This window comes from Oryctolagus cuniculus, chromosome 1, assembly GCF_964237555.1.
Source record: "Oryctolagus cuniculus chromosome 1, mOryCun1.1, whole genome shotgun sequence".
Taxonomy (NCBI): Eukaryota; Metazoa; Chordata; class Mammalia; order Lagomorpha; family Leporidae; genus Oryctolagus; species Oryctolagus cuniculus.
Window position 1 is genome coordinate 201,930,285 of NC_091432.1, and position 14,691 is coordinate 201,944,975.

A 14,691-nucleotide genomic window follows, 5' to 3' on the forward strand; every position below is an offset into this window, starting at 1 on the left:
CCACGCCCCCCCGCCCGCCAGCCCCGCGGCTCCGCACCGGCCGCCGCCCCTCCCCAGCCCACCAGGGTCGCACCCCTGGGCCCCGGGGCCGGACTCGGGGCGCGCACACGCACACACACACACGCACGGCGCGCGCGCGCCGCAGGGACCAGGGCGGGCTGCCTGGCCAGCGAACCCGGGGCCAGACACTCCCAGGCGGCTTCGCGTCCGTTGCCTCGCTGCGTGGCCTGGGGCCCGGGACTCGACCTCCCGGGGCCTCGGTTTCCCCCCTGGGGAGATGGACGCAGGAGCCAGGTCTGCCCCGGAGGGCTGTTGAGAGCGGTTGCCGAGGTTGCCCAGCGCGCCTGGCCGCCGAGAGCAGGGCGGGCCCCGGAGTGTCGCAGCCGACGCCTTCGTGCCCTCGGCGGCCGGGAGGGGGCGCTGCTGCCCAGACCCGCCGGCCCTGGGAGGCCTTTGGTATTGCCATCAGCCGCCCTGCTCTGAACACGGCCTGTGTTACAGACCGTTTCCGCCACACGACCCTGTACCTGTGTTACACCTGAGGCCCAGAGAGGTTAGGTACCTGGCTTAGGGCCACACAGCAAGTGCTTCAACCCCAGGCGGCTGGCTCCCAAGCCCAGGCTCATAGCCACTGCGCCGTTCTACCTGTTGTGAGAAGAGCTCTTTTGTTCAGTGGAGTCTGGCGTGGGCCACTCTAGGCGCTCAGTATAACGCTGAGTGCATAACAGAGCACATGATATACTGCATTTTTTTTTTTTTTTTGACAGGCAGAGTGGACAGTGAGAGAGAGAGACAGAGAGAAAGGTCTTCCTTTGTCGTTGGTTCACCCTCCAATGGCTGCCGCGGCCGGCGCACTGCGGCCGGCGCACCGCGCTGATCCGATGGCAGGAGCCAGGAGCCAGGTGCTTTTCCTGGTCTCCCATGGGGTGCAGGGCCCAAGCACTTGGGCCATCCTCCACTGCACTCCCTGGCCACAGCAGAGGGCTGGCCTGGAAGAGGGGCAACCGGGACAGAATCCGGCGCCCTGACCGGGACTAGAACCCGGTGTGCCGGCGCCGCTAGGCAGAGGATTAGCCTAGTGAGCCGCGGCGCCGGCCGATATACTGCATATTTAACTTAATCCTTGCAACCCTTCTGTTCAGCCCATCGCCACACCCATTTCATAGATAGGAAAATTGAGGCTGAGAGGCCAAGCTCTTGATGATCTCACAAAGACGAGCCAGAGCCAAAGCCTGTCACTTGGTGCTCGTGGGTGACTGGGCCACGCCTGCCTACCTCCCAGTGGCCAGGATGGGCCTCAGCCTTTGGGAGCTGGACCAAATGCTCGCTTCAGGTGTCCGCATACAGGAGTGTTTTTCTTTTTAAAGATTTATTTATTTGAAAGGCACGGGGAGTGGGGGAATCTTCCAACTGCCGATCTACTCCCCCAGTGGCCACAATAGCCGGGCTGAAGCAGGTGCCAGGACCTTCCTCCAGGTCTCCCACGTGGGTGGCAGGGGCCCAAGCACTTGAGCCATCTGCTGCTGCCTTCCCAGGAGGAGTAGGGGCCTGGACTGGCCGTGGAGCAGGCAGGACTCAAGCCAGAGCTCCTAGGGGATGGTGGTGTGGCTGGGGCGCAACGCGGCTCCCACGCTGGAGTTTCAAAGGTGCCTGTGGGCACAGTCCGTGAACGCCTCGTGGTCTGGCTCCGTGTTGTTCTGACTCGAGTTACACCTGAGAAGTAGGTGCTACACCCTTCCCCAGGCTGAGGCATCTCAGCGTCTCTTCACTTAGGCCTTAGGTCTGAATCCCTGGGGCACCTTCCCTCCCCCACACCCCGAGTCCTGGCCCGGCCATGCAAGGCTACCACCTGGACATTGCACGCACAGGAACACTGACCCACCTGGGACCCCCTACCTAGGAAACCACACAGGTCTGCTACAAAATGCAGCCCATTTTCCTTCGGACCCGAGTGGACCAGGATGGGCCAGGCACCTTCCCCGCCCTGCCGGTGCCCCGACACGGCCAGCTCCAAGCGATCTGCCACACATGTCCAGGCCACACATGTCCAGGTGCTCCCCACCCTCTGCCCCTGTGCCCGTGAGCGGCAGAGCTGAGAAACAGCGCAGTGCCTGGGCGGGAGGGTCTGTGTTGGCAGTGGCCTCCAGCCCACCCCCCACCCCCCGCCCCTCACACATCGCTGTAGTGGTGGCGAGCGTGCCCGAGTTAAGCAGCTTCCCTCCCCTGTAGAATGGGGTCTGGGGGAGGGGTACCTGGAGCATGAAGTCCCACCTCCCGGGGGTGGGCAGTGGGGGCTGGGTGAGATCAGATCCCAGCCCTGGACGGCAGCAGCCCCTGGGGAAGGGGCGACAGCTGTGGTGCGAGCCAGGAACCCGACACCACGGGTGGGCCCCAGACGCCCTCCAGAAGCGCAGGGGGAGGGTGGGCGGGCTCCCTGGGAGCATGGGTGGCGGCGGTGGCACTGGTGGCAGCAGCAGCAGACATCCCCTGGTGTCACGTGGGTGTCGGCCTCCCTTACTTGCCTGAGGAAGGGGATGGCTGCGACTCCAGCTGGGAGCTGCTTCCTCCCTTTCCTGCATCCGGTCCCAGGAGGCCAGGCCTGCCCTCTCCCCTGGTGACAGATTCCACAGCCTCTGGGCTTGAGCAGGACCTAAGCACTCAGTGGCTGTGTGTACTCCTTGGGTCGGGTCAGCGGCCCGGTGAGCCACCGCCAGGCCCACGCCGTGTCCCCTGACCTTCAGCTTTGCAGGCATGGGACGCTGAGGCCCTACAGCAGGCTCTGAGCACGGGGGCCCGACATCACTATCTGTAAGAGGCTACCCAGGCTGGCGCCGCGGCTCACTAGGCTAATCTTCTGCCTTGCGGCACCGACACACGGGGTTCTAGTCCCGGTCGGGGCACCAGATTCTGTCCCGGTTGCCCCTCTTCCAGGCCAGCTCTCTGTTGTGGCCAGGGAGTGCAGTGGAGGATGGCCCAAGTGCTTGGGCCCTGCACCCCATGGGAGACCAGGAAAAGTACCTGGCTCCTGCCATCGGATCAGCGCGGTGCGCCGGCCGCAGCGCGCCGGCCGCGGCGGCCATTGGAGGGTGAACCAACGGCACTGTCCACTCTGCCTGTCAAAAAAAAAAAAAAAAAAAAAAAAAAAAGAGGCTACCCAGGTGACTCACAGGTGCAGCCAGGTAGGAACCAGGGGTTCCATGGGGCTGGGTCAAAGGTGAGACACTGCCCTGTCCCCAGGAGGGGATGGCCAGAGCCCAGGGTCTGGTGGGAGGGGAGAAGGAGGGGGGGAGGGGAGGAGGTAGGGGAGGTGTCACTGCTGGCGCAGCCCCCTGCCCGCTGCCTGATCCCATTTGGGTTGCTCTTCGCGATGAGCCTCAAGGCTGTGTTCAGTTCAGCCTTGGCCTTGCAGGCCCCAGGGGATGTTTCCATCGCACAAAGGCCACTGGGTACCATGGCTGCACATTACCGCATGCCAGGCACCTGGCATGGTGCCCCTCGTACCCAGTGCCGGGGCCCGTATCCAGCCTGCTGGGAGCAGCTGGGACCCACCCATCGCCCTCTCACCACCATCAAAGGGTGAGAGGGCCTGAGTGGGGGGAGGTGAAGGCCTGCGGGCGTTCATTGGAAGCACCGTGTGGCCGTGGAGGAGAGGACCTGTGAGCATACCTCAGCAGGGCTGTGTGGGCCGCGGTGTGGGGAGCTGACCTTGTATGCTGGCCCAGAGGGCCTGGCACTGTCTGCAGTGGTGGGCGTGGCTCCTGTGCAGCCTGGGGCAGGAGCTGGGAGCAGAAGCCTGACCTAATCCCACGTGGCTTCCCATGGAACAAACGGCCCGCCCCCAGGGAGCAAGTGCAAGCTCTCCTGGCACAGTCGCCCCCATCACCTGCGCAGCCCTGGCCCCGGCCTTGGAAGCCCCCGTCCGCTGAGGAAGGACCTGGAAGAGCCCAGGTGCCGTGAGGAGCCAGCCCCGGCTGCAGCCGTGTCATTCACTGCCTCGCCCAGCCTGCCAAGCAGCCCGTCTGCAGGGGAGAGCCGGGGGGGGGGGGCAGCATGGGGCTAGAGTGGGGGTCCGAGTGGCCCATCCTCTACCCAGCCCCCACACCATTCCTCCTGGGTCTCCCCAGGGCCCCCAAAAGGGGCTGTGAACACAAAGGACATGGGCGCACGGCTCTGGCCATGGCTTACCCTGTAGACAGCCACCAGGAAGGGAGACACCCCAAACACTCAGGGTGCTCGGTGGACCGGGCTGGCCTTGCAGAGACTGGAACCAGAGATGCCCGGGCTGGAAAGCCAAGTTCCAAAGTTCCAAAGCCAGTGAACTCCTGCCAACTCGGATGCTGTTTTATAGGGACGTAATGGCGCGTCTGCAGGCTGGCGTGCTCTGTGCGGGGACAATGTCGGGGGGCATCCCCGGGGAGCGCCCGTGTGCAGGTGACCCAGACAAGGTCCTGATGAGGAGCCCTAGGGCCAGGCTGGCTCCCAGCACGCTGGGGCTCCCAGGTCCCCTGGGCTGGGCGTGGGGAAGACTCTGGGCGGGAGGGCGGCGGCGTCAGGCCTCCCCGTCCGCGTCGTCGTCGATGGCACAGGCCTCGGGCGCGGCGCGGGCGCAGGATGCCTGCCTCTCCAGGAACTCCACCTTCAGCCGCTCCAGCTCCCGCAGCTCGGCCTCCAGGCGCTCGCGGTGCGCCGCGCGCTGCTGCTGCAGCTGCCTCATGGGAAAGGGGTTCATGTCGTTGAAGGCGATGCTCGTCAGCTTCCTGGGAGGAGGGCGCAGTCAGCCAGGAGCCCAGTGTCCACGGGCCTTCCCACAACCCCCCAGCCCCGGAGCCCAGGGAGCGTAACTTCCGGGGAGAAAACAACGAAAAAGAAGATGATTCCTACCCCATGTGACAGGGACCAAGGCAAGAGGAAGCCCAGGGCTATGGGAGTTTGGAAGGAGGATGGACCCCTCCTAACCCATTAGGGAGAGGTTGGTCAGGGAAGGCTTCCTGGAGGAGGTGACACCTGAGCTGCATGCTAACGAACACAAGTTGAACAGGCAGAGAAGGTGGGTGGTGGTGGGAGTGGGGGAGGAGTGGTTCTGAGTAGAAGAAATCGCAAGGGCAGAGCCCCAGCTAGGGGGCTGTCCTGGGGACCCAAATAGTTCTATCTCCTGGGGTCACGGGCTGTGGGTGGTCATGGAGGGGCAGGTGGGCAAGGGGTGAAACTGCACGGAGGCCCTGAACGCCATGCTCGGGGCAGGCAGGTCACTAGGGCAGCGCGAGTCCCTGGTGACTTCTGCGCTGTGGCGGGAGGGTCAGCGTCACTACCCAGCACCCCCCGCCCTAGGCCAAGCCCACCCAGCTCCTGCCCTGGGCGCGGGTGCGGAGGGCGGTGTCTCACCGGCCGTCGCAGATGGTCTTGGTGAAGAGGCGCAGGTACTGGTAGATCTCAAGGCCGTCCTGCAGCCTCAGGATCTGCTTCTCGTTGTACTTGAAAATGGCCAGGGCGTAGCGGAACACCACCTGGCAGGGCGGGGCCGGGCGGCTAAGCAGCGGGGACACAGCCCCCGGCGGGCTGGAGACCCCGAGAGAGAACACAGCCTGAAATCTGGGGATTTGGACCGCGTCCTGGCTCCACTCCGACTTGCCCCATGACACTGGACACGGTACTGCCCCTGGTAGGCCTCATGGGGCCCACCTGTGTCTTCACGCGGGGCTTAGGAGGGGTCCCACAAAACGACACATGGAGGTGCTTTGTAAACAGTCATGAGGGCTCGGGGGGTGGCCTAAGGTCTCTCAGTAGGTCCAGGGCGGGACCAGACCCCAGCTGTGGACTTCCAATCCGGGGCTTGGTGCAGACAGAAGGGGAAGGAAGGGCCCAGTGTCTGGGGAGGGCGGGGGCAATGGTCGGGAAGGGACCCCCACCCCCCAGTGGGACGCATCTGCAGGGGCAGCCTCAGCGCCCACCTCGCTCACATGCAGGGCACTGTACAGTGCACAACGTTGTGCTCCACGGCCCGGCCAGGCGGCACCGGCTTCGCACTCCTCGGGGCGAGGGGCCCTGGACCGCAGCCCCAGCAGCACCCACCTTGGTGCCCTCGTACAGGAAGGCGTCCCAGACACGCAGCAGGATGTCGCTGATGAGGCTGTCTGCGAACACCACGAGGAACCAGTTGAAGGTGATGAGGGACAGGTCCACCTGCTGCTGCCCCAGGTGGGCCATCAGCCTGGGCAGCTTCTCTGAGAGCAGGTCCTGCAGCACCCGCTGGTCCACCTGGAAGCAGGCAAGAGGGCCTGACGCCTGCAGCCCCTTCCCATCCAGCCAGCCCACGCTCAGCCACAGGGCTGCCGAGTGGGGCCCGGAGGCCCTGTGCACAGGCTGGCGGTGAGACAGGCACGGCGACACTGCCTCCACTGCTCCCGTGTTCCCGACACAGGCCTGGGGTGGGTGGCGCTGCAGCACCTCAGGGCACGCAGGTGCGCAGGGGCTGAGCGGAGCCTCCCGGCAGCTCAGAGACACCGGTCTTGTACACAAAGGGCAAACAGAGGAGCTTGGGCTCTGGGTCTGAATTGGCTCCCATGGCTGCTCCTCTGCACCCATATTGGGCCTGACATGCAGGGTGCACGTGGGATGCTGGGCTGAGGTCAATCCTGGGAGAGGAGAAGGCTGCCTGCCGCCTCTCCGTGTGGCCACGGCCAGTCCCCATCCTTATTCCACTGGCTCCGTGATGTGGCCCTTTGTGCCCCTCCTACAGCTGTGCTGACCCCGCCCGAGGCCTGCTGGCCGTGCAGCCTTCCTCCCCAGGAACACCCTCGTCTGGGCTTCGGCGTGGCCCCGTGGCAAACACCCAGAGCCCTGGGGCGGCCACCCGCTGGAAGGCACACTGAGCAGACGGAGTGAGTTAAGGATGGGCTGACACGAGCTCCAAGACTGACTTGGCAGTGTGCGGGGTCCACACGGGATGGCGCCGGCCTCCCTGGTGGGTCACTACTGAAGGCGTGCGACCAACACCTGGAGCTCCCTTAGCCTGCTTCCTCCACATTCTGAACGTGGACAATTTTTCATCATAGCAAATGAAAACAGAAGCGCCCAGCCCTGGGGCCAGAGTCGTGGCACAGAGGTTAAGCTGCTGCCTGTGCCACCAGCATCCCACGGGAGCACCGGCTGGGAGGTGGGGCTGCCCCTCCCTCACTAGTCGCTTGCTGTGAGCCTTGACCTCTCTCCTCAGCGCCACAGCTCAGCCTCCTCCGTCTCCTGCCCTCCCCACCCAGCGGGGACCCCCTGTGTCAGGTGAAGGACAGGTGGAGACAAGGAGTGGCAGTGGGTGTGAGAGTGGTGCTCTCTGGGAACCAAAGGTGGCGCCACTGTGAGACCGGGCAGCGTGGGGTGCCGGCGAGCAGGCGGGGACAAGCAGGTGGATGTGTTACTGTGTTCACGCCTCCTAGTGAGCTCACGGGGCAGCTCATTCTCACTCAAAGCAGGCAAGCCTGGTGCCCCGAGAGGTGAGGGCGTGCCTAGACCATTAGGGCCACCGGGAGGTAATGACACGGGCACAGGTGCTCCTCTGTGGGAAACGCACTGTGTCTGTCCTTGCTTTCCAGTCTCCCATCCTCCCTGGTAAAGAGCAAGTGACTCTAGGTTTCCCACTCCTCCCCTGCCCAGGGCGCCGGGGCCGCGTCACCGCCACTGCTGGAATAACAAGTCTCCCAGGGGATGCCCCGGAGGGACAAATGGTGGCCTGAGATTCTCACCGAGATTCACTGGCTCGGGAGAACAACGCAGGGGTGCTGTCCCGTGCACCTGCGAGCCCCCTCCCCGCCCTGCTCACCTGGGACGCCGTCAGCGTCTTGCTGTAGTAATCAGCCGGCATGATGGTCTCCACAATGGCCACCAGGCACCAGAAGGCGCTCTCCTCCTCATCCAGGACGAGCAGAGCGATGGCCGCCAGCCTGGGAAGGGGCCGGGATGATCGGAGCCCTGCCAGGAAGCCCAGGGCAGAGGCCCCGCCCCACCCACAGCCCAGGCCTGCGCTCCTGCACCTGGGCTGGGGCCAACAACCCCCTGGAGAGGATGACCCAGCGATATGGGGGTCATTTCCCAGCAGGGCCCGTCTGGGGGTCTGTCCTGGCCTTGCTGCTTCCTGGGCGAGTCCCTCGGCCCGCCTGACAGAAGCACGGGACAGGTGAACAGACTGCACGGCACACTGCACTCCTCCTGTTGACACTCATGGGCTTTGGGTTTGCAGGAACACCAGGCGCTCTGGGCCTGGGTTCAGGAACTGCAGAGTGGGGTTAGCAAGATGGACACACAGAGCTGGGAGGGTCTGCAGGCCAAGGCAGACCCTTAGCACCTGACAGGATGCCGGGCACAGCCCAGGGGCTTTCTCTCCTCTGTCCTCCCCACCCCAGTCAGTGTGGGCTATAAACCGAGAAAAAACCCTGGGGAAGGACTCTCCTCTGCTTCTCCCATCCTCCCTGGAAGGTCTCAGCCAGGACTTTCAGGGATTACTGGTCTCTCCCATGCTTGGCGAATGCAGGCTCTTCTGTTCAAGGGTATCTCAGAGGCTTACAGTGCATGCTGCCTTAGTAAAGCCCGAGAGTACCCAGACCGTTCCCTTTGCACACGACGCACAGAGGCCTGCTGGGACGCGTGTTCTCGGAGCACCCCCTGGGGAGGCACGACTGCCGAGGGGCCACAGCTGCAGATTCTCCATGGCCGTCACAGCATTCTGCCCTGGGGTCTCACTGGACTGGAGTCAGGACTTCTACTTTCTGAGTCATGACTCGTAAGAACAGGGTCAATTCCCAAAAGAAAAAGGAAATCCCTTCTCCTTCCCCAGAAGATTGGAAGGAGATGCTCCCCTCCTGGAAGGAGAGAGGACGCTGGCAGGTCTCCCAGAAATAGGTGGCTCTGCCCTTAGCCCTTCAGAGGCCACCAAGGTCAAGGGGAGCAAATGTGCAGCACACTGGCTACCATTCTCTTTGCCTATGCCTAGGACAGACATAACTAACTGATGGCAATATTTTGTCTGTGTCCAGGGCAGACATTCTAATTGATCATGACCCTCTTTCCCCCTGACTGGAGGCTGCATTAGAAACTCTCTCCATAGTGCTCCTGGTCATCTCTGGTCTAGACCAACTGCTTTTTGCACAGATGGGAAACCAAGACCCAGAAAGAGGACTTGCTCAAAATCATGGTCACTTGGTGGCAGTGTAGAAACCGGACTCGGAGCGTCCACAGTCCAGCCTGGTGCTCTTTGCACCTTACTCTGCCCCAGACCTCCTAAGCCTCAGCATGTCCTCAGTCTAAGACTGGGTAAGCTCCTGCACACACGGAAAGGCCATTCATCTTGGAATGCAGGCATTTGGGTTAACAGTTAAGATGGCCATGTCCCATATCAAAATGTCTGTTTTTTTTTTTTTTTTTTTGAAAGGCAGGGAGAGGGAGAGGGAGAAAAACTTTGGTTCACTCTTCAAATGCCTCCAATATCCAGGGCTGGACCAGGCTGAAGCCAGGAGCTGGGAATTCCATCCGGGTCTCTGACATGGATGGCAGGGACTGACATATTTGAGCCACTATCTGCTACTTCCAGGATGCACATTAGCAGGAAGCTGGATTGGCAGTGGAGTAGCCGGGACACGGGACCGGCTCTGATGTGGGAACAGGAGTCTCAAATGGCTACTTAAGCTGCTGTGGCAAACGCCTGCCCCACAGTGCCTGGTTTAAGACACGGCTCCTGACTCCAGCTTCCACTAACACACCCAGGGAGGTGCACCTGAACGATGACGGCCCAAGTACTTGGATCCCTGTCGCTCACATGGGAGACCTGAATTGAGTTCCTGGCTCCTGGCTTTAGCCTGGTCCAGTCCTGGCTGCTGCAAGCATTTCGGGACTGAACTACCAGAGGGAGTGCCCGTGTGCTCTCTCTTTTTCATCTCTCAAATAAATAAATACAATTTTTTAAAAACATCGTTTGTTTTAAGCTGGTGCCCACTAGGGCCTACCAACTCCCCAGGGCTCCTACTGGAGCCTCCGTAAGGCACCGGGGGCCCGACCAGGCCTGCGACGGAGGGAGTGTGTGGACGGGGGAAGGACAAACTCTTGCTGAGCAGCTCACTTAGCTCCACAGGGAAAGGACTTTAGACAGTTTGCTCTAAGTCAGCGTTAGAGGAGCTGGGGCTGCCGTGTAACAGGTAAAAGCCACTGCACTGCCTGCGGTGCTGCATCCCATGGAAGCATCAGCTCGAGTCCCGGCTGCTCCACTTCCCATCCAGCTCCCTGCTAATGCGCCTGGGAAAGCAGCAGAGGATGGCCCAAGTCCTTGGGCCCCTGCACCGGCGTGCGAGATCCAGAAAAAGCTCCTGGTTCCTAGCTTCGGCCTGGGCCAGCCTCGGCCATTGCTGCCATCTGGGGGAGTGAACCAGCAGATGGAATTCTCTGTCTCTCCATGCTTTTCAAATAAATAAATAAACCTATAAAAAACATTAACATTACAGCATCACCATGACATGTGTCACTGTCTAAACAAGGTTGGATTTGTTGCTGTAGAAGCATGAGATTCCACATAAGCAGTTCTACTGGCCACCACTAGATGGCAACCCAGACAAGCATAGGCACCTGCAGGCTTGGGCTTGAGGCCCTTTTGGAAGAATGCAGGGCACTTTGCCCTTTGGAACAGGCTGGCTCTCTCTACTACAGGTGACTTGTATTTAAAGCAATAAAACAGGTGTTTGCATAAATGCCAATGATCTGTGCTTGAGGGGAAAACATAAGCCACAACACTCAAAGACCTTTAGCAAACACGCCCTGGCCCTGGGAGCCTTCCTCCCCGCTGGGTCTGTTCCTTTATGGCCTGCTGCAGCCTGCAGCCGCCTCTGCATGCAGGGAGCGCGAGTCTGTCCTGCCCGGAGCCTCAGCTCCAGGCGCCTCCTGCTCTAGCTCTGTGCCCCGCCCCTGCAGCACAGAGTGAGCTCCCCAGCTCCACAGCCGGTACACCGCTAGTCCCCAAAGAGATCACAGCAGATCAGCAAACAAGGTTGTGGGTGGCTTCAGGATACCCCCTGCCACAGCTCCCATCCTGAGTGTAGGAAGGACCGGCTGGGGGGAGGGTGAGGGGCTGGAGTCCAAGGTTAGTGGCCAGCCCAGCCTTCGTGTATGGTGGGCCCCTGGCCGGGCGCCTCAGCCTCCTGGACTCTGTCTTAAATGTCTTAAATGACATCAGCTGTGTCCAGCACCTGGCGTGCAGGAGGCCCTCAGCAGGTTCTCCTTCCTGCTCGAGCTCTGCACGGAGCGTGCAAGCTGCTGCTCCGAGCCATCGGCAGCGGCCAGCTCCGTGCGCAGCCATTCACAAGTCGTGTCCCTCGTGGGTCTGGGTGTGTTCAGGTGAGCAGCGCGCAGGCAGCTCCCTGGCTCTGAAGGAGCAGGGTGCATCCACAGGGCAGCACCCGGGCAGCACCATGCGCTCACCACGGAAGCCCGGGAGCGCTGCTGGGGGTCAACGGGGAATGCCCCTCAGGGTACAAACAGATGCTCCAGTTTACCCCGTTTTAGGTTGGAAATAGAGTATCGACCATATCTGCCCTTGGGAATCGGATGTGAGCAAGGACACTCTGAAATGTAATAAATGTCACACCACCTCTTCTGGAAAAAAAAAAAAACAAAAAACAAAAAACAAAAAACAAACCAGAATGGGGGCAGGCATAGCAGGTAAAGCTGCCGCCCGTGATGCCAGCACCTCCTGTGGGTGCCGGTTCAAGTCCTGGCTGCTCCACTTCCAATCCAGCTTTCTGGTAATGACCTCGGAAAAGCAGCAGAAGATGGTCCAAGAGGTTGGGCCCCTGCCACCCACATAAGAGACGAGGAAGAAGCTCCTGGCTCCTGGCTTTGGCCTGGCCCAGCCCCAGCCATTGCAGCTTTCTGGGGAGTGAACCAGCAGATGGAAGAGCTCTCTCTAACGCCTTCAAATAAATAAACAAATCTTAAAACAAAAACAAAAACAAAACCAAAACACCAGCAGGATGGCTCGTGTACGTCAGGCTCGAGGATGGGCGTGTTTAAATTGAGTCAAAACTTCCCTCGAGAAACACCTGAGAGCTCGCAGCTTCTGCTGAAATCGTGGCGCAGGCGGTTACATCGCCACATGGGACGTCCGTGTCCCACACTGGAGGGCTGACTCGGATCCTGGCTCTGCTGATGCACAGTGCACAGGCGTGCTCCTGCTCACGCATCCTGGGAGGCAGCGGATGAGGGCGGAAGCACCTGGGCCCCTGCCACACATGGGGGGGCACAGGTGGGGCTCCTGGCTTCGACTTGGCCCTGCCCAGGCTGCTGTGGCCATGTGGGGAGTGAACCAGTGAGTGGGAGATTCCTCTCTCTCACTCGGTCTTTTAAGTAGGTTAAGATAAATTTAAAAATAAACATTAGAAAAAAGGGAGGAACTCACTGGGGGCATTCATGAGAGCCCCCACGGCCTCGCAGAGGGCAGCCCCATGTACTGGGGGTCCCCACCCTCCACCCACTGATTGGACCACAAGTGGCATTAACCCAGAATTAATTCAGACTGCGTCTGCTGGGAATTTAGGAGTGGGAAGCACACGAGGGTGGGTGGGGTGGGACACTCGCAAGAGGCCCCAGACCCAGGCCTTGGTCTCCCCATCCTGACAGCCTCGATGGACCCTAACTGCACCAAATGAGAGGGCAGAGGGAAGGAAGCAGATGTGTGGAGGAGGGCGCGGCCGGACCCCTGGGGCTGCAGGGCACCCGGGGAGGGGGGGGCACTAGTTCTCAGCTCCATGCTCCTCTCCTGGTTTCTGGGAGCTGCCCCTGGAACCTGCACCACTCCCTTTCCTGGGCTCCCAAGTGGCTTCAGGGTGCAACTCCCTGGGCACAGTCCTGCCTTGGGCTGGCCGGGCCAGCGCAGCCCGCACGCTGCAGTGGGTCAGCCTCACGGCTTCCCATGCTCAAAGCAGAGGTACAGGGTGAAGGGTCGGAGCGCTGGGTTCCCAGTCACCTTTCTCTTTTAAAAAGAGTCTGTCTATTTGGAAGACACAGTGTCCGAGAGATATGGAGAGACAGAAAAAGACAGAGATCTTTTTTTGTTTTTTAAATGAGCTGGGGGCAGAGAGAACGAGTGAGCTGGGTGGGGCTGCACCTGCACCCTGCGACAGACCTGCTACTTTTTTTTTTTTTTTTTTTTTTTGACAGTAGAGTTACAGACAGTGAGAGAGAGAGACAGAGAGAAAGGACTTCCTTCTGTTGGTTCACTCCCCAAATGGCCGCAACGGCCGGAGCTATGCCAATCCGAAGCCAGGAACCAGGTGTCTCTTCCTAGTCTCCCATGTGGGTGCAGGGGCCCAAGAACTTGGGCCATTTTCCACTGCTCTCCCAGGCCATAGCAGAGAGCTGGATTGGAAGTGGAGCAGCCGGGACTAGAACCGGTGCCCATATGGGATGCCAGTGCCGCAGGCGGGTGGAGGATTAACCACGGCGCTGGCGCCGACAAAGATCTTCTATTCGCTGGGTCATTCCCCAAATGGTTGCAATGGCCAGGGCTGGGTCTCCATCTGGGTCCCCCATGTGGGCGACAGGGGCCCAAGCACTTGCATCATCCTCTGCTGCCTTCCCTAGCACATTAGCAAGGAGCTGGATTGGGAGCAGAGCGGCCAGACTTGAACTGGCGCTCTGATATGGGATGCTGGCATCGGGCTTAACCCCTGAGCCACAAAGCCGGCCCCTCCTCTCCACGCTGACTGTCCCCACCTGGCCAACGGGGATGAAGCTTCCTGGGCTCACGACAGAGGGGAGCCATGCGCGGTCAGAGCCGTGCCCTCACAGGGCCGTGGGGCTCACCTGTTCAGCCCCTGGCAGTAGCCGATGGCGGGGTTCTGCCAGGCGAAGGCCAGCAGCACCCGGCGGAGCTTGTCGGGGAAGCTTGAGGTGGGACAGGTGAAGTGCTTGTTGTTGGGGAAGGTCCGGTTCAGGTCCAGCTCGATCTGGCGGGCCGCAGGGTGATCACAGGCCTGGCCCCGGCTCAGCAGCTCCTGGTAGCGGCCGGGAGCGTGCAGGTGCCGGACGCGGAGGTGGACCAGCCACTTCCAGACGCGCGGCCGGTGCTCGCGGGGCACTCCCGCCCGCAGCAGCTGCTTGAGCTCAGCCGAGGGGGCGAGCTCGCCCAGGGCAGCCCAGCGCTCCTGCAGCGGCCGCTCCACTGCCTCCAGGGCCAGCAGGTGGTGGGAGCGCACCTCCAGCACCTGGATCTTGGCCAGCAGCTTCAGGTCTTCCACCTCGTAGTCGGGCACCGTCAGGAAGCCATACTCGTCATACTCACTGCCGGCAGAAGCGCGTGTTAGCAAGGCCCTGCGGAGGCCTTCCCTGGGGAGGGGGCAGTGGGGAGTGGAATGGGTTCTGGGCAAGTCACTGCAGTGGTCCCAACCTCATTTTGCTCATCTGTATAATGGGTAGGGGGAACCCCGGGAGCTGCCTGGTACCTGGTGAAACCTAAGAGATAAGCACCTGCCTTAGGCCAGGGGAGGCCTATACAGCTAACACAGAAGACCGCTGGTCAAGGCCAGCAGGCCCGGGGATGGATGGAGGACAGACAGAGCCACGGCAGCAGAGTCGGGCGAGCCAGGCACACAGCCAGGATGGCCTTTGCCACATTTACTTGCCCCCTATGTGCCCTGCCTGTGCTACCACATTTGATCTCGGGGT

The 14,691-nt window shown here is 61.4% G+C and overlaps 1 protein-coding gene across 3 annotated transcripts in view; it reads right to left on the bottom strand.

Annotated features, from left to right (window-relative positions):
- Positions 1-1,350: 1,350 nt before the first annotated feature.
- Positions 1,351-14,691, bottom strand: part of TBC1D2 (TBC1 domain family member 2) — a 53,579-nt gene continuing 40,238 nt past the window's right edge. The window contains exons 9-13 of one of the 3 annotated variants that reach the window (XM_008262448.4): positions 13,831-14,307; positions 7,811-7,931; positions 6,070-6,255; positions 5,383-5,504; positions 1,351-4,757 (exon numbers count right to left, since the gene is read on the bottom strand). In XM_008262448.4, the coding sequence (XP_008260670.4) occupies positions 4,550-4,757; positions 5,383-5,504; positions 6,070-6,255; positions 7,811-7,931; positions 13,831-14,307 (1,114 nt within the window). In that variant the 3' untranslated portion in view covers positions 1,351-4,549. Of the gene's footprint in view, positions 4,758-5,382; positions 5,557-6,069; positions 6,256-7,810; positions 7,932-13,830; positions 14,353-14,691 lie in introns of those variants that run through there. The other 2 variants (XM_070054862.1, XM_070054864.1) reach the window with 2 other exon arrangements.